Below are 19356 nucleotides of genomic sequence, written 5' to 3'. Positions count from 1 at the left end.
GGCCCCTGTGCTTGTCTCTATCTTTTCTTCAATCTGCCATACACATAGTTGTTACCCATATAAATACATTTTTGATGTACATACTGAAAGCATATTGGTCCCCTAAGCTCGGATGCTGACAGCTCCTCTAGGATGTTCTGCATTAGTATGGCTCCCACTTGTGCCTTCAGTCATAACTACTGCCGTTTACCACACACACACACACACACACACACACACACACACACACACACACACACACACACACACACACACACTACATGACATCTGAAGGCTCCAGTCATAAACAACAAGCTAATGAGATGGCTAGCCTTTCCCTTGCTAAGTAGAGGACTGCATGTAATAGGCTGCCAGGGTTGAACCGAGTCCTTATCCTTAGTCGCCTATCAGCCATTTAAAACAGTTTAGCCATGTATTAACAGCACATACACATGTTCTGTAAAGACACAAGTAGCCTATAACAATACAGTCAGTCACTGAAGACTAGGCTACCTTATCTTTTTCTTGGTTCAATATTATTTTGCTAATCTTCCATTTTAGAAATCTCACAAGTCTCACAATGGATTGGTGTAGAGTGAGCTTCAGTTGGATAAATATGATGTATTAGTAGTTGACTATAAGCATCATACAGCATTATTGCCCTTTACATTACATTGATTTAGCCTAGCTCTCTGCTAACATACATGTATTTAAAGCTAATTTAAACAGAGGGTCAGTGAATGTTCAACTCCACCAGGCTTGCGTGGAAGACAAGAAATATTTGTAGTCACACAGTTACTCTCTCAGCTTGTCAGTAAAAAAAAAATCACACACGAACACCACAACCAAACACACACACACATACATACACAAACTCTCTCTTTTCATCCGTCAACCCCCCTTCCCTTCTGAACGGTATATTTCATCATAGCGAGGCATTGCTAACACAGTGAGCGAGTGCTTTCTCTTGTTCAGTGGCTCTCACTGTCAGAGAGAGCGATTTTTTTCTCCGCGTGACAGACTCAAGTGCTTAAATTTTCCCCTTACTTTGGGAAAGTGAAGTGTTGAAAACCTTTTTCAGTTCGTGGGCTATAGCATCATTTTTGGTAAAAAAAAAAAATGAGCGAGAATCGAGCCATGTCAGTCAAGCTACTTGCAGGTTGCTGCTCGGTTCACATGTGACATGGTCGGTTCATGGCCACAAATACATCCAACACGCATGCACTCGCAAAAAAGACTATAAAGCGGTCAATGCACCTCTCATTCACTCTGCCTAAACGCAAACAGCACTGGTTGGAAACACTAACCCTACACAAAAGCCTCAGCCTTCAAGTATTTTTTTACTGGATGTGGTCTTCTTTAAAATGTTTTATTTCTATTCATTCGCTTTTCCTATGTGTATTATGTATTTTAATCTTGCACTTTAAATGGCCTTGTGTCTGAATTGTGCAGAAATAATCTTGCCTTGCCTTCTGATAATGGTTTAAATATTGTCCTCAAAGTCACATGTAATATGTGTCTACTTCCAAACCAACCCGTATGCTTCCTATTCATAAGAATTCTTCTATTCACCTTATCTTAACATTGTGTAAATACAAAATAATTTTCTTCATGGAAATTATTTCAAAAGCTTGGCTGTGGCAAATCTAGTGCCTTTTGTCCTCTCATTTCTCCTTGCACCTGAACGCATGCCATGGCAAAAAATCCTGCAGCCTTTTATTAGCCTCTACTTTTCCCCTGCTGTTTGTCTGTCAACGTGTGTGTGTGTGTGTGTGTGTGTGTGTGTGTGTGTGTGTGTGTGTGTGTGTGTGTGTGTGTGTGTGTTTGTTAAATACTGGTATGAGCTGATTCACTAATGTACAGAGATGTACATTGGACACACTACTGCTTTACCTTTTTTCTTTAAGTCATATATTAATGGTGTGTTTTTCTATGTTTGTCTCTACAGCAAAGAAGACTTGTGCGACCACAGACTTTGCATGTAAGAACGGACAGTGTGTCCCCGCTAGGTGGCGCTGTGACGGAGAGCCAGAGTGTGCAGATGGCTCGGACGAGGCTGATTCAATCTGCAGTAAGTAGCTGCACACACACACACACAGGCACGCCCGCACACACACACACGCACACACACGCACGCATGCATGCACGCAGGCACACACACGCACACAGATACACACACATGCTGACAGACAAACATAACCGCATGCAAACAGTGCCACAAGGAAAAACATACAATTACTGACAGAGGGGATGCAGTGAAAGCTATGCAGATAGCTGAGGACATACACACTTGAGATGTCTCCGATGTGTGTGTGCGTGTGTGCGTGTGTGTGTGTGTGTGTGTGTGTGTGTGTGTGTGTGTGTGTGTGTGTGTGTGTGTGTGTGTGTGTGTGTGTGTGTGTGTGTGTGTGTGTGTGTGTGTGTGTGTGTGTGTGTGTGTGTGTGTGTGTGTGTGTGTGTGTGTGTGTGTGTGTGTGTGTGTGTGTTGGCAGAAGTGCGTGTCCACTCATCTATGTGTGTTATTAGCTAAATGAAAGGCTACTTGAATACATGCATTTTCTAAAACATGTACATGAGGCACTTGCCTTGCCACAGCCATGTCATTTGTGTTTGAACTAGTTGACTTCCACACACACACACACACACACACACACACACACACACACACACACACACACACACACACACACACACACACACTCTCACACTCCCAAGGTTTCTAGGTCTCAGTGTCACAATGTACTGCACTCTAGATGCAGTGCCAACCTTCTTCTTGCACATTGCCACGGAAAATTGCTTTGGCTTGTTTTTTTTTCTTTTTGTGGTGAATGTATCATCAAAGACAGGACTTCCATACATGCTCTGATCAAGGCCATGGTTCCATACATGCTTTGATCAAGGCCACATGGCTTAAGAGTGGATAGGATGCCCGCTTCTTCCATACCTCTTCCATACGCTTGGAAGAGTGGGAATTGCAAAAAGCTCACGCCTGAATCCCTCTTTTTTCTCACAAAACAGATTGTGTGAAGAATGGGCGTATCTTACATCCGGCTCAGTCACGCAGTGTATCTTTAAAAGCATTTTTGTGTTTTCTTCAGGTTCATTTGTTATTTCACAAGCGCCGATTTTATATTAGGGCTGTATTGTTACCGTTCATTTTAAAGGACTAACACGCATTGCTAGACATTGCTCAATGTTGAAGTGATGAAGCAAATTGTAATGTAGGCATTATAACTAAAACTACAACAACCTTTGACTTGTTTTAGTGTTTAGTTAATTATTATATTAACTTATTTAAAGGATGATTTAAAGTATGTGAGTATAATTTAGATCAGCGTTTGTAACTAAGAGACCATTTGTCCAGCACATTGAATACTCCAAAAAAATCATCTTACGTTATTTCAAAGCTTACCTTCTCAGCATACAATGGTTTAATTGTAAAAAAAAAATTAAAAAAATGGTAGAAAGCCTGAAAGAATACCTTACCTGCTACACTTTAAATGTAATAGCTTGGCATGTGGTGAAGTCTGTCACTGCCTCAATTATGAAAAAGTGGACACTGCCCACTGTGGATATTAGTTCGGAGTTACCCTACTATTTAGGGCTGCAACTAACAATTATTTTGATAATCGATTAATCTGTCGATTATTTTCTCGATTATTAATCGATTAGTGTTTTGGTCTGTAAAATGTCAGAAAATGGTGAAAAATGTTGATCAATTTTTCAAAGCCCATGTTGACATCCTCAAATGTTTTGTTATGTCCAAAACACACAGATATTTCAGTTTACTGTCATAATAGGATTAAATAAACCAGAAAATATTCACATTTGAGAAGCTGAAATCGGAGAATTTGGACATTTTTTATAAAAAATTACTCAAAACGATTAATCGATTATCAAAATAGTTGCCGATTATTTTAGTAATCGATTAATAATCAATTTGTCGATTAATCGTTGCAGCTCTACTACTATTTGCGGGTGGGGAAGAGGTAGGACTGGAGTGAGTTGCTAGAGTTAAAAGACTGATACCGTAAATTTAGAAGATGCCAATGCTGCCTTTTCTCTTCTTTCTTCTTTTGACGGCTGGTTATAAACTGGCTTTTTTGGGAAATGTATGGAGGAGATTAAATCATCTTCCAGCGACAAGAGGCGGCTATATTTCAGGAGGTACATAAAAGATGAGCAAGTTTATGATCTGTCATGGTAAGAAAGTGTTTACGGAATGTATCAGAAACTGCTCGAGTGTGGATTCTCTTTGTCTAGTGGCTTTAAAAAAAAGTTAGTCATCGCCTGAGAAAACATGAGAAATAAAGTTATAAATGAATAATGTTATAAAAGTATGGTGAATGCATTGGTATGGTTAACATATGTGTTTAGAAGAGAAAGGTAGAGGAGGTCTGGATTTTGGTGGCTTTGGGCAAGGTTTGGGTGAGTTTTGTGAGGGACGATTGTGGGATAAATTGTGCTCCAAGTATTCAAATTGCTGAAAGTGACTACTATTTGATGAAGGTGATATTAAGCTGCCCAGTCATTTTGGCTTTGCTTTATACTGTAAGTAGGGGAGAACGGGGTAATTTGTCACACGGGTTGGTTGTCACAATCGTTATATCTCGGAACCAGAAGGCACTGTCTGTGAAATTTTGGTATGTAAATATCCAGAATTGGGATCAGAGGTCACCTACATAGTCTTCCTTGGAGTTAGACTGCTGAATTTGAGGTGAGAGGACTGTTTGTGTTTTTCATGTCAAATTGAAAATATTTAGTTCCTCAGTATTTTTCTTCTTTTACACAATGGGTTCATAACAAAACAGTTGTTACCCATAAAAAGTGTGAAGGGTAAACTATAGATTAGATTGTGGTTAGCAAGCTAATTAGTTGTCAGATGGTTGTTGGCCTTGATACTAGCAAGAAATTCAAGTTGGGGTTGGTCGTCACATTTTTTGGGGGGTTGGTTGTCATATGTTATCCAAAGGCTACAGCCAGAAAAGGAACCCAATAATGAAATAAATAGTCAAGCTGTATCCTCACTGACACCCCAGAGAAGGAAAGAATAGAGCAGGAAAAGGCAGCTAGCATGCAAAAGAAAAAAGGGCAACACAATCAAAACAACCCAGTGCATCCCAAACTAGACCAGTTGCCAAGGCTACAGTAAGTTATGTAGGTCTATTTGTCAACTTGACAATGCAATTAAATGTTCAAATTTAGTTCTACTTTCTTTTCTTCTTTTTATGATTATTCCCATTAAGATAACATTGTGACAAACAACCCCATAGTGTGTGGCAACCGACCCCTTGATGGGGTTGGTTGTCACAATGTGTAAGGGTGTCTTTGATGATTAATTTCTTCTTTATTACAATAAGATAGAAAAAGTGAGGGGTACACATTTCAAGCCAACACTTTAAGCTTCAATGTAATGTAGGAATGACTATTGAAAGATGTTTTGGTGATGAGCAATTCTCACTAGAGTAAAAAGTGTGCCTACTTACCCCGTTCTCCCCTACATGGATTGCCTCATTGCCTTTTTAAACTGGCCCACATTTGTAAGACTGAACTTTTTTTGAATGGTGTGATCATATTGACGGGAATAAAACACAGGCTAGCTATTCAAACTATTTGTATGCCATTGAAAACAGGGGTTGCCTTGGTGAAAAAAAAATGGCTCAACGTTATACACAGTTATACTTTGGAATTTTCAGTGCCATGGTACATTTCCAAAAGTGCTAGACTACTGTGGTTGTTAAAACTGGTCAAGTTCTATACTATGAGCAGTACAATCCACCAACGCACTATTAAAAATGCATTGACATTTCACAGGCAGTCAAATATTAATACCCAGACATAACCAGAGGTTCCTTCAAAGATAAGATAACTACTAGAGGTCACTGCTGTCTTATCACAAAACTTTTCGTATGACTGTGATTACAGGCCACTTCATATTTGCACATGTGTATTAAGATGATTTTTCAAAGAGGTGATCAAAGACCCCTTTGAAGATCCTCAAACGAAGAAGTCAGATCGGGATAGGCCAAGGACGTGTGTGTGTGTGTGTGTGTGTGTGTGTGTGTGTGTGTGTGTGTGTGTGTGTGACTGTGTGACTGTGTGTTGTACGTGTGCATGCCTAGAAAGGGGAAGAGTGTGTGCCCCTGCATAAGTAACAAGTTAGTCAATGCTTGTGTTTAGTATTCATCACAAGGTGAATCTGTGCAAGTCATTTCATCAGATAAGTGGACTCGTGGTTAAGTCTCATTATGTCTAATCAAGGTCAGACGCCACAAGAGCTTCTCCAACTTTCTCAGCCACATTGATCCTCACAGCTGTGTGTGTGTGTGTGTGTGTGTGTGTGTGTGTGTGTGTGTGTTTATCTGTCTGTGTCTGTCTGTCTGTGTGTTTGTGTGCATGCTTTAGCAGTTGTACGCTTTCATCAGAACATATATCCTGCGTTCCAATAGCCGTACTTTCTGCTATTTAGTATGTATACACATACAATGTGTATACTGTGTATACACATTGACAGAGCCTCCATATGAAAACAAGCAGGGATGCAACATATATATTGGCGAGAGGCAAGATCAAGGTGCAATGTTATGATGAAATAAATAAGTAAAAGTATGTCCTAATTGTGTGCCTACTGCATATACTAACCAGATTATTTGTATGGTCGGATATAGTATGCAGAATAGAAAAAAGTAAGATATGCAATTTGGAACGCAGGGAGTATGTGCAATAACTTTTTCAAGTCAAGCAATATGAAAAAACATGTTCTACACAGTAAATTCCCCAGTGTTAAATATGCAGTGTCAAACTCCATTAACTCTATCTGAGTTAATATAACAACAGCTGGAGTAGAATGCCTCCTAGTGTTGGTGTCAATTTCGGTAGTTAAAAATGGGGTGTAGAAAGTACTCTATAAAGCTTTAAATAACACTATACAGTGTATTTTTAACTCTATTTTGAGTTAATTTAACTCTAAAATTTTAACACTTTGAAAAGAGTTAATTTAACTCCAATTCTGAGTGGGACCAAATACACTCGGAAATAGTGTTAAATTTAACTCTTTTAGTGTTATTTTAACACTTCAAAATTTACTGTGTACAGAGGCAGGGTTTTTACCATGTCCTTAACACCCTCTGAATCTCTCTCTACCAGCCTAGCATCTTGTATCACATCCTCTTCTCTATCCTCTGGCTCTGTCTGGCAGTATGTCCTCCGCTTTCTGATCCCAGTTCAGTTGGAGTAGTGTCTTTGATTGAATTGATTTCCCTGGGAGGGAATCGATGGGCTGATCCCCGAGACCTGTGGTCGACTGCTGATTAACTATGGACCTCCAATGACGCCTCTGAAAACCTCACACACACACACACACACACACACACGCGCGCGCTGCTGAGGAGCGGTCTGTAATTACACATTTGAAAATGAATCTGGGCCTGTAGGGGATTCCGTAGAGAAAGCTCATTCTGATGAGTGGTGGTTGATGTATGAGAGAGTGCTCATGTCCGCACACAGTGTTCTGTACTGATGTCCAGTGCACACTTCATCAGTTATAGTAGCTGTGCCGGCCTCATTTGAAGTATTAAAAGTTGCATTCAATCGCTAAATTACTAAATAGATGACAGTAATGTATTGGTAAGAACAAGCCAACATCTAACTGCAGACTGCATGGATGTGATTTGCTAGATTTATCATGTTCACACTTGCGACAGTTGTTGCACTATGCCATTTTATTTTCTCCTTTTTTTTCCAGAGAAATTCAAATTTCCAATCTAATATTACATTTTTTATTCGCACAGTTTAACTCTCATAGATAGATAGATAGATAGATAGATAGATAGATAGATAGATAGATAGATAGATAGATAGATAGATACATTTTACCTGATAACTTAAATCCCCAAAAATGACTCACACTTGAAGACTCATCATTGTCTACCTATGTTTATTCTGTTAATTTTAACAATTTCAAATATACACCATATGATTATGTTGGCTGTCCGTGTTCTTAATCCATGTAGAATCCTCACAAGCTCTGATTCTCTGGAGTCTAGACATGACAAAGTCTGCATCTGCTTACTGTGAGTGGCATGGGCCAGATCCTGCCGTGTGACAATCAGTGCTGATTAGAGGAACTGCTCAGACAGACCGTCTCCTGCGTCATTTTAAAACTCCATCGTTATGTGTGCACGCACTCCTTGGGCCATTCTGCTGCATATCTGCACTCCAGGGATTAGACCGAGCCCTTCTCGCCACCCATGTGTTTCTGTGTAGATAAAGGTTATTGAATTGCAACATCAGACGCTATAGGCAAAACCACACAGAGCCACACACTGGACAGATGTTTCCAAGTGATGCTTCGAAAATAGTAGGATTGTTCTTAAGCGTTTTGTATTACTTGGGATGATATTGTCTATTCCTAACATGATGTATCATCAAAGTAAGAAATCTAATCATTACAAGCTTATTTTGTAATGCCCCCTGAGTCTTTCCCATACTCAGAGGCACGCTGACAAAAAGGATTTCACAATGCAAACTCATTGTGAAACATTAAGGTGGGTTGAAAGACCAATACAAATTAGATACTAATACTTTTTGATCTTTGAAAGTCAAGTATACACATCACAGTAGAGGAGCATATTGAGACATATCTTACTATTCCATTTGTATCTGCTATTATGACTTGAAAGCGGTTCAATTTGCATTCATTCAAAAAGATAAAAGGGACAAATGGGCTCTCTCAAAAATCAGTTTTTAATTGAATTGCCTGAACACAACACCTCCACCTTCTGAAAAAAAAATATTCTTCTAATAATATAAAACATAGACAAACGAGGGATCAAATATAGTGTTACACCTTAATAAATGCATATGCTTATGAATGTTTAGTTTATGTTTACTTTTTTGCTGATCTCTTGAATACATAGTACATTAGAAGGACATTAAAAGTGCCACGATTTTGAAAACTTTGCTACTTATTGCATTGGGTCTAATGAAAGCCATTCATCTATACAGACACAAACTGTCTGGGCTCAGCCTTTCATCACAGCAGGACTTCTCTCCCACTTACTGTAACCTTGATTTATAGAGCTCATATCCAGCCGCTCAACTCACTCCTTTCATTTCGTTTTCACAAGGTAATCGAAGCTACTTCTCAGGAGAAAAAAAAACTACAGCGTAGATATTAAAGTGGATGGAAAGACAGCTTACGGAAGGCTCCTGCTATAGCCCTAGAGTCAAACAGTTATTGCAACATCTTTATTCGCAGTCCACCACTTTGGTTTATAAGCCAACTGTTGGTCCTTAGGTATCGGAGGATATAATATTCTTAAATGAATCAAGCACTGGCCCATGATATCAGTCTAAAACCACAGTAAAGCCATTTGTCCTGTAGAGACAACTACCCTTTACACATGCCCTCGTACCTTCCTCCTTCCCCTCCATCTCTCTCTCTGTTCCTGCTGTCATCAGTTCCACCTGCTCCTGTGTACTGAGGTGGGTTGTTTCCTTGTCTGTGTCTGCAGAGTATATAGGCAGGACCCCGTATTATAGCACGGGGGGCCAAAGGGGTTGAGCTAGTTAATTATTTTGGAATATGAACGGGAAGGATCCAGTGAGTTGCATTGTTCAATTTCATGCTTGAGGCGGTGTCAGCGCCAGGCGTAATTTCCCAGGTGGCTCGCCCTCTCTCTCTCCACCTCTTCCCACCTGTCTCTCTGTCTCTCTCTATCTCTCTCCACCTCTCTCTTTTTCTCTGTCTCTCTCTCTCTCATTTTCTCTCTCTTTCTCTCAATCTGTCTCCATCTTCCCTTACCTGTGCAGCTCAATCAATCAAGTAGAAAGGCAGTGACCCCGCCATCAAGAGACGCACCTAGTAGGCTAATATAAACACATTCAAACTGACAAAAAAAATCAGTGACACATTTCTGTGGGTGGGTGTGTGTGTGTGTGTGTGTGTGTGTGTGTGTGTGTGTGTGTGTGTGTGTGTGTGTGTGTGTGTGTGTGTGTGTGTGTGTGTGTGTGTGTGTGTGTGTGTGTGTGTGTGTGTGTGTGTGTGTGTGTGTGTGTGTGTGTGTGTGTGTGTGTGTGTGTGTGTGTGTGTGTGTGTGTGTGTGTGTGTGTGTGTGTGTGTGTGTGTGTGTGTGTGACCATTTCAGAGGTCACTTTGATCTGCTACTTCAGAGTCAGAGTAGTCTAATTTGTCTCAAGTCTCTCGCTACGTGTTTCTTTTAATGGAAAGCCTCTGTTGCCCTGAGCTGAATTTCACTCACTTGCTGCAATATCCAACAGACACACACACACACACACACACACACACACACACACACACACACACACACACACACACACACATATCGACCTTCCTTTGTTTCGATCATTCACTTTCCACTTTCTTTTTATCCATCAGATAGTTTGGTGAGTTTCAAACCGTCAAAATGATCAAATGGTCCAACAGTTCGTCGGCCTGCAGTGCTCAACCCTTTAACTCTGTTTAAATGCAATCATTAGGTCAATGTATAAGACAGACATATGTTCAGAATCAAGGTAATAGCCTTAAGGTTTTCTCTTTGAAAGTAAGTTCAGGAGTAACTTATTTTGTGATTGGCTTGACCATTAGTCTGACTGCTTCATATTTTGTTTAATGGGGGTAATTAGATCGCAGTGCAGCTCACTCTGAATTTGAATTACAGAAGTGTGTATACATAATATATATATTAAGGCAGTGATACCTTTTCATGTAATTTAGTATGCACACTAATACAAGAATGAACGTACATATTATTCAGCTGGTTCATACCCTGGGCTTAATGTAAGGGATAATGTATAGTGAACGGGTCACTGTCGAGAAATAAAGACAGCCAGCGTGAACAGGATCCCGACACGCGATTTGTGTAGAATTAATTAATTTAATCAACTAAAGTTATACAATGGACTTTCACCTCCCTCCCCCTCTCTCCTTCCGTGCTGTCATCAGTTCCACCTGCTCCTATGTAAGCTTGGTTTTTGTATTGCATGTGCGAGAGTTCAGTCACCTGAATGCAAGTAACCATAGTTAGTTTTACGCATTTGAACAAACAATGTGTGCTGTCAGTGTTCTTTATAATAACGGTCTACAGTGGTGGTGTTCATGATTCTTCTTGTTAGTAGACGGATAGTGTGTGTGTGTGTGTGTGTGTGTGTGTGTTTGCTTTTGACTCATTACTTTTTCAACATACTGAGACACTGAGTTTTAATGTCACCTTAGAAGTCGCCATAAAAAAGAAAAACTTTAAAGGTCATATCCCTCTCTCTGTCAGCCTCTCTCTGTCAGCCTCTCTCTCTCTCTCTCTCTCTCTCTCCTCATATTCCGCGCCCATCATCTTGGGCCCTGACTCGTTCGTGTGCATTGTTCTGCTTATCTTGCTGTATCTCGTGGCATCTCATTAACCACAACTGTCTTTACCTTGATTTATGTCAGCAATAAGTTAAAGTGTATTGATCCCTTAAGGAAGATACAGAAGTAGCCAGCCAACCGCGGCACACACAACACGAGAAATACCTTAGACATCCAAAATCACAGTGCGTTTCAACTGCTGTACGATTCTACAATAACAACGCCCAGTAACCTAATGCTACGAATCCCCCCCTGAGAAATAAGCAATTTATGAGAAACCTGTAAGTAGTCATTATCGATATAACTCCCCTAGGTTACACACATGAAAAATCCCAGAGTTTCATTGGCACAGTATGTTTAATGAACCAGTTGCAGCAGGTACTCTAAATAGAGATTTGTACAGCATTGTAAGATGTGAAAACTATTAATGTAGTACCCTTGTTCCTGGGACATAAACAATTTTTTTTTTTTTCAAAGACACAACTTATAAGAGCCCCTAATAGCTGAAATGTTAATTATTTACTGATCAAGTTCAAATTCTATTGAACATTGATTTGACTAGCATGCTGTTGAATTAATGAGGTATTGGGGAAACCAAGATCCAGCTTTATCTGTTAAATCTTTAATTGCTGACAGTCAGAGAACATTTGGGCTCTTGTGTTGTGGTTGTGTGTGTATAGTTGAAACAGCTTTTTTACAGCAAACGTGCCTCCTTGTTTACACTGTAGCGATCAAACAAAGAAAACCACCGACGCAGCAACAACTGCCATGTGATTTTTCTTTGGTCAATTCCATTTCTTCCGTTCAATTAGTGACCCCTTGCTCTCGGCTGGTTACCATTGATCGCTGGTCAATATGTTGTTGCTCTCGGAGGGTGACGTGCGGAGCTGGGAGCGGTCAGATGGGGATTGCTTTTTGCTAGTGTTTGTGGTCATAGGTGTAAAGACCCTGTGCATAATAACAAATACAGTTTAATCATGTGTTGTTAGCAATTATGGTTTTAGCCAAGATGGGCTGAAAAAAAAATGCAGGGGAAGGCTTTTTATTTGTAAAGCACAATTCATACACCGATGCAATTTAAAGGGCTTGATAGTGTAAAAACAAGAAGAGATGAATGCAAAAACAAACAGAAACCTAATACATTTAGCTACAATTAGAAAAAACTAAAAACAATATATATAAAATGTACAAAAATATAAAAACATACATAAGTAAGACATTTAAAAATATAAAATAGACATGTACAACAACAAAAAGTTACATACATTACATATAAATATAGCTGTATAGGTTTTTTAAAAGGCCAGGTTGAACAGCAATGTTTTCAGACACTGATTGAAAAGACTGTAAAATGCTTAGCCAACATCATATATTCTCACAGCTTATTCCAGGAATGAGGGTCGTGAGAGCTATTCTTCGGGCTCTTCATTTCAGTATTGTCTTCCCCTCAAATCCCTTGTAAGGAAGCCTTGAGCTATTACAGTGAATCACAGATGTGGTCTCCAAAAAGCAGACTCGGGATACAGAGCAGGTGTGATCTGTGTTGGGTCAAAAAGCTGGTTCACAGTTTGCAATGAGAAAAAATAATTAGTTCGTCAAACGGATCCACTACTGTTGGCTAAGTCAAGAAGGCGGCGTTAAAAAGGCAGCAGATGGTCATAAGAACAGGTGCAGTGTAAGATGAGTCAAATCAAAATTCAGGCAGAGTAGGGAAGGGAGGAAGATGCAGCTATGACGAACATATAAAAGTTGCCAGTAAACTAAATTATGGTCCAACATAAGTTAACAGGTGCTGAGAGATAAATAGCTGCTTTCCATACGGATTGGACTACAACTCAAATTGTAGGCAACTTTTTTACCAAACTATATCAAAGTTGGTGATGTTATTTTAACGCCACTAAACTCAAATATTTTAATTTGATCGAAGCCATCATTAAATAACAATGAGTTTTGAAAGGGCTGTCTTTATAATATGAGTGATGTCTATTCAGAATTCCTTTACAAGTCAAGCAAGCTCCCCAAAATGTGTCTGTCTGTTTCAATCTAAACATCCCAGTGTCTGAATCAACTGCCTCAGAGGAAATAAGAAGTTCGGCCCAAACTCTCGCTCCTGTTGTCGTCCACTTTTCTCCGGCATTCTCTCATTAGTTTGTGTTGTGGCAGTGTGGCCACCGGTGGGATGTTTTAATGCCCACGGTGTCGCCTACTAAACAACCTTTAAGAGGGCCCTGTTGGAAGAAAAGTGGCAATTTCCTATAAGAGCCTTACTGGTGTCGCGTTGTATTCCCCCCCCCTCCCAGACGGCACTGACAGACCCACAGTCTAGACCGGGCTAATGGTTCCACACTTAACAAGTCCCCAGTCCACTCCACAGAGAGAGAGAAAGAGAAAGAGAGAAAGAGAAGCCACTGCAGTTTAACTTTGCAGCAGCGTCTGCCTAAGTCCTTTGGGGAAAAACAAATTGTAGCAGCCGAGAGGCACATAAAAAAAAAATTATTCAGTTACATGAACAGTGTTATGGTGTTAATGTCGGCCATAACAAGCTTTGGGAGTGGACATCCCAGAAACAGCCAAAAAGTGAAATATCGCAGAAAAATATTGTATATCCAACTCAGATGGAAAAAGTGGTACATCAGAATTAAGAAGATGTGATAAAGATTGATGGAACACAAGACCTACAAGGACCTGCTTCTGCATATTGTGTTTGCCAATGTCCCCGTAGTTTTTCCATAGCTACCGTTCATTCTTTCTCTTTTTCTTTTTTTTTTCTCTCCCGTGACTTTGATCCTTCCCCGTGCCGTGTGCTCCCCACATCAGAGCTACATAATAGGAGATCAGTGTTCCAATGAAAAGCCACTAATCAACACTAACCTTAATTTAAAATGTAATCTGATATTAACCACATACGCCCTTTCAGCAAATTGGATTTCACATCTGAAGGACAAGAGGGGGATGTTGGCGCTATGGCAACATCCAAGGCAAGATGTATGGCGTTGTTGGCCTTGGATTCCCAAGTTAAAAAAAAACCCCGTCATTTACCTCTATCGTCAAGTGGTCAACCAACTGAGTCAAAAGGTCCAAATAAAAATGTGTGAAAGGGACACTGCTATTGCATCCATTGTCTTTGAAGTTTAAACAGAAGCTACAGTGGCCTTCAAGGACAAGAAGCTAATTACTAAAGATGACATCATCCACCACTGCCTCAAGTTCTTCAGCATTAACAAGTGATGAGGAGAAGATGTATTTAACTATTTATTCTATTCTTGTACTTTTTCTTCATCTTTGAACAAGTGCATTCCCCCAGCACACCCACTATAAAAATGCATATGATCATCAAGTTTGTCCATTGTAAGCTACTGTAGTAGTAATGTTGGACTCCAAGTAGGGTAGCCCGCTCCTATGTATATATAAAATGCTCATTCTAAGGTAATAAAATAAACACATTTTATTTTCAAGTGATTATACGCTCATTGAAACATACTTATGGTTTTTATATTCCATTTCTACCAAATTGTTCTGAAACAATGCCAGTATATTCTACACATTGCGCCTTTAAAAAATTGACATTTTGATGATGCCCGTTTCATGTACCATCTATCTTCTAGTGCAACTGAGAACATTCACTCAACAGAAATGGAGTCACTGAACTTACGCTGTTTGCCATATTCTTTAACATTTTAAACATTGTATCAACCGCTGACTCTTGTCAGTCCACTCTTGTTCCATAGGCCATCCTCTTTCCCCATGGCCATTAAGCATCACGCTCTAGTTCTCAGTATGCAGTGTGAGCATATGCAAAATACACACACACATGCGTTAACACATGTATAATGTACCAATGCTTACAAACAACCATACGCACACACTCGGTCATGCATACGCAAATATATGGAACCCTCTTTACGCTAACAGTACATACATATGCCAACACATACCCACTTTCACTCATGCATACACTAATTAGGCCTAGTGTACAGGAGATGATTACACACACACAAACAAACACACACATACACGTACACATGCTGTACACACACATACACACACACACACACACACACACTCACAGATTTGTTGAGGCTGGGTTGGGCTGCATCTTATTGATTTTGATTGTCAATAAAGCTGCAGAATTTTGTGTAATTAATATTTTAGTCTCTGAAATGTCAGCAAATAATGAAAAAGGTACCATTACAACCCTCTGGAGTCCAACGGGGCATTTAAGTGGACTATTTTGTTCACTCAAAAAGCCCATCACCCAAAGAGTTTTAGAACACTGAAAAACATGAAAAAGTTCAGCAAAAAATCCCCTCAGCTGAGAAGCTCAAACCAGAGAATATTTGGCGTTTTATGACATGAAAAACAAGATTAATCAGCTATCGGCTATACAAATGGTTGACAATGTGTTTCTGATGATTGACTAAGTGTTTAATCAACACATCATTACAGCTCTAATGTGAATATAAAACTTCTATTGCCTGACCAGAAGTTAAGCTAGAATGAAATATACAGTTAATGGCAAGGATAATAAAATTAACCGAAGGAAACCGCTTTTTTCAAATGATCGCTTTTTCGAGTTTCAACCCTGGGGAGGTACATTATATATACACACACACACACACACACACACACACACACACACACTCACTCACAAACCACCATAACCATAGCACGGCTTTAATAAGACAACCGCTTGGGACGAGGTTACACGGTGTCACCGTGATGAAACGGCCGACTAAAGCCGATAAAACCATTAGACTTGCAAAGTCCTTACAAGCCAAATAATTGGCTGATCCATACATCAGTGTTCCTGTATGAATCATTGATGTATATACGTGCTCTCTGTGAGCTTAAGGCTCCCCTGGCTCCCGTCCTTTGTCTTTTCCAGTCTCTTCTCTCTTTCCTTTTATTAAGGTTACAAATCTAAAGAAGAAATAGGAAAGAAAAAAGCATTTCTTTCATACCTAATGCAGTGCAATTCCTGAAATAGATTAAGTATGCACCTCTCACCAGCCTTCCACTTATTTGAATGAAGTTGCAGACACCTAAATTAGAACAATATATTTATTACAGACTTTACTTCTCCAAATCTCTGCGTTGCTAAAATGTGACATATCTAAGTGGATTATAGCGTAACTGAAGGGAGATTTGCAGCACATCATTTTGGTTTTATACTGTATGGTTTTCTGTTTTTCCGTGCATATTTTGAAGGGATTTTAAAGAGAAGTGAGTACACCAAGTCTATTGTTGCTGTAGTTTTACAGGCCCTCAGGTCACAAACAGCCTCAATTTGATGTGATTCCAACCCAGTACCTCTATGTCTGTGTGTCTCCCTCTCCGAGTGTGTCTCCGCAGTATATCCCCTTAATTGGCTTGGTCCCAGCCAATCCCTGCATTGATGTGCTCCGTTCTGTGACCGATATGTGACCCCACATCCCCCACATCCGTACATGTCACTCTATTTTAGTGTTCCTGTAATGCCTTATTCCATCTTCATCTATTGTATATATTTTTTTCCATTTTTCATTCATTGTCCATAAATCCAGGTGCATTTGTTTTTTTTAGAATTTCTATTAACCTTTATTTAACCAGAAATATTCCCATTGGGATTTACAATATATTTTTTCAATGGAGTCCTGGCCAAGAATGCATCATAACAACATACAAGTTAAAAAATAAACAAACAAAAAACATCACATTTCATAAAGAAATACAAGAAACAACGAAACACAGTAGGACAAATCATGATAAACAACAACAATTCCATTTTTAAGCCAGTGCCTATAGTATCCAGCCATTGGCAGTTTGCGGTTAAATAGTCCTTTTTACCAAGGTAACTGAGGTTAGACATAAAACGGTGAGTTTGCGACCGACGTTAATGTTCGTGGCTTGACATACAGTATATTAAACGGTGTGAAGCTAAAAAGGGTGACATTTTATCTGGTCCCTATATAAGCAGAATGAGTCTCCACGGTGGTACACGGCTGTGTGTATTGATTCTCTGAGTTGTCTTGGCCAGTGTCTTTACTGCAGAGTGGCCCAGTCATAAAAGTTTACTGTTCTCAAGCAGGCAATCACCCATTTATGATGCAACCTCATGGCTGGGAACTTGAGTTTAATTATCCTATTTCACAGATGATCAGCTGTTATACAGACCCGCGTTTAGTTTGAGACCTAATTGATGATGTGCCGAAAAACACATGCAAGGAATACGTTTATTGTTCCCGTACTCACTTACTTCATACACAATCACACCCCTTATCATTGGTCATTTATGGTTCTCGATTATGGTTATGTTGTGTACTGCTATAAAGATAGTGTATATATTTCTCCCAAGTTGATTGTAAATAAATGGGACAATACGTTTTTCGACATGGTACCTGCTAAAAAGGATTATGTATCTATATTTTTTTATGAAGCTACAACTGCCTTTGATTTGTTATGCCGTTTTGATATGGAGCCATATGGAGATATGTGGAGCCAATTGATATTCAAAGCAGTACAGAGTATTCGGGCATTCATAATCCACAGATGTGATGAGAAGTATTTTTTTAGGGGTTTGCATAAAAACATGTTAGAGCGTGGTGCTTCAATCAATCAGCGCTCTGCTGTCTGAGGGAACAGGGGAAATCAAATCAGTGTATTTATTTTAAACTATTTAAAATTCATGCTATTCAAGAGTATAATCTTTAGTGCCGGTACAGGGAAAATCATCAGTAAACGTCCATTCCTCCCCATGCAACATACTGTATGCTGCATTATCACATAAGCTTATTGGGGTGACCGTTGAAAAATGTATTCATATATATACTGATACCTTGACTTGAATACCGGTTCCTGAACAAAATTTGTTTTCAAAACCAATTTTATGAAATCAGTTTTAACAATATGGCATTACACATGATGGTAAAAATTGTTATTTCACATTATGGTATGTTTTATTTTTCGGCTCTTTGGCATTTTTTACAAAATATCAATAATACATATTTTCTTTACTAAGCTGCAATTGTAGTAACTGCCTTCAGATGACCACAAATGCCCTATCCACCTGAGTCACTGGATCTCCACAAAGCTCATCACCAGCACTTTTAGATCTTGGCACATCAAGCATGCTGCTTCCTTATTGGCTCACTGACATTGAACGACAAGACATTTTTTCAATACTCGATCGGTATCGAGACATTTTGGGTCGGTTCCCAAAAAGTATTGAACTTGGATAGCCAGAGCCCTTGCCATGTGCCTTTGAGTTGTTGTGCTGTCTCACTGTAACAGATGGACAGTGGCTGAAAAACTACTTAAAATACCTTCAGGAGTTATACACACACCTACATTATAAATGAATTACCTACATCCCGTCTGATTCATTTACCTGAGAAGCTAGCTAGCTTTGATGCTATAGGCAAGCAGAGCAGACATGTTGCCACAGCACAATTCTCCGATCCCCTCCCTCCTTGTAAAGGGAAATTAAGAAGGTAGTTAATCAAAAGTGCATTAGCATACAGCGCCTTGCTCTGGCCCTATACCCTGCTTATAATAGACACTTAGGCAAAACCGTGTGAGGTGAATAACAACTATGTACTATTCTGGTTGTGGACTGAATCTTCCCTTGTGTACCAAATTAGTTTTTTTGACCTGAGGACCAGCACAAACCTATTTACAATCCTCTGCAGGGTTTACAAAAAATACTGGGAGGAAAAAAAAGGAATAAGACTTATTTTGAAGCAAAGAGTTTCTTTCTCAAAAAAAAGAAAAAAAGGAAAAAGCCATCTGACTAAAAACTGACTGTTATTGCATAAAAAACATATTTTGTTTACCCTACCATGTTATACTATGGTGTCACACTGAGAAAATAAGTCCAACATGCTGACAAGAAAAAACACTGCTTACCCAGGAAGACTGGGATAAATAAATCTATGAGCTGGTTACAGAATGAATAAAACAGCACTGGGCTGAATCCATTCTGTTCATATGTTTAGTTTAGTTTAGTTTATTTATTTAGCACACATTAACAATTA

At 39.4% G+C, this 19356-nt stretch overlaps 1 protein-coding gene across 1 annotated transcript in view; it reads left to right on the top strand.

Moving 5' to 3' along the window:
* lrp8 (low density lipoprotein receptor-related protein 8, apolipoprotein e receptor) overlaps positions 1-19356 on the top strand; it is a gene marked incomplete at its 3' end in the record, with an annotated part of 171005 nt that overhangs the window by 83034 nt on the left and 68615 nt on the right. Inside the window, exon 3 of the mRNA XM_080033188.1 lies at positions 1928-2050. Within this exon, the coding sequence (XP_079889314.1) occupies positions 1928-2050 (123 nt within the window). The remainder of the gene's footprint in view (positions 1-1927; positions 2051-19356) is intronic.

The sequence above is a fragment of the Ammodytes marinus genome (assembly GCF_949987685.1).
Source record: "Ammodytes marinus genome assembly, chromosome: 8".
Classification (NCBI taxonomy): domain Eukaryota; kingdom Metazoa; phylum Chordata; class Actinopteri; order Uranoscopiformes; family Ammodytidae; genus Ammodytes; species Ammodytes marinus.
The sequence above is the reverse complement of the archived record's forward strand: the minus strand, read 5'-3'. Positions and strand labels throughout refer to the sequence as shown.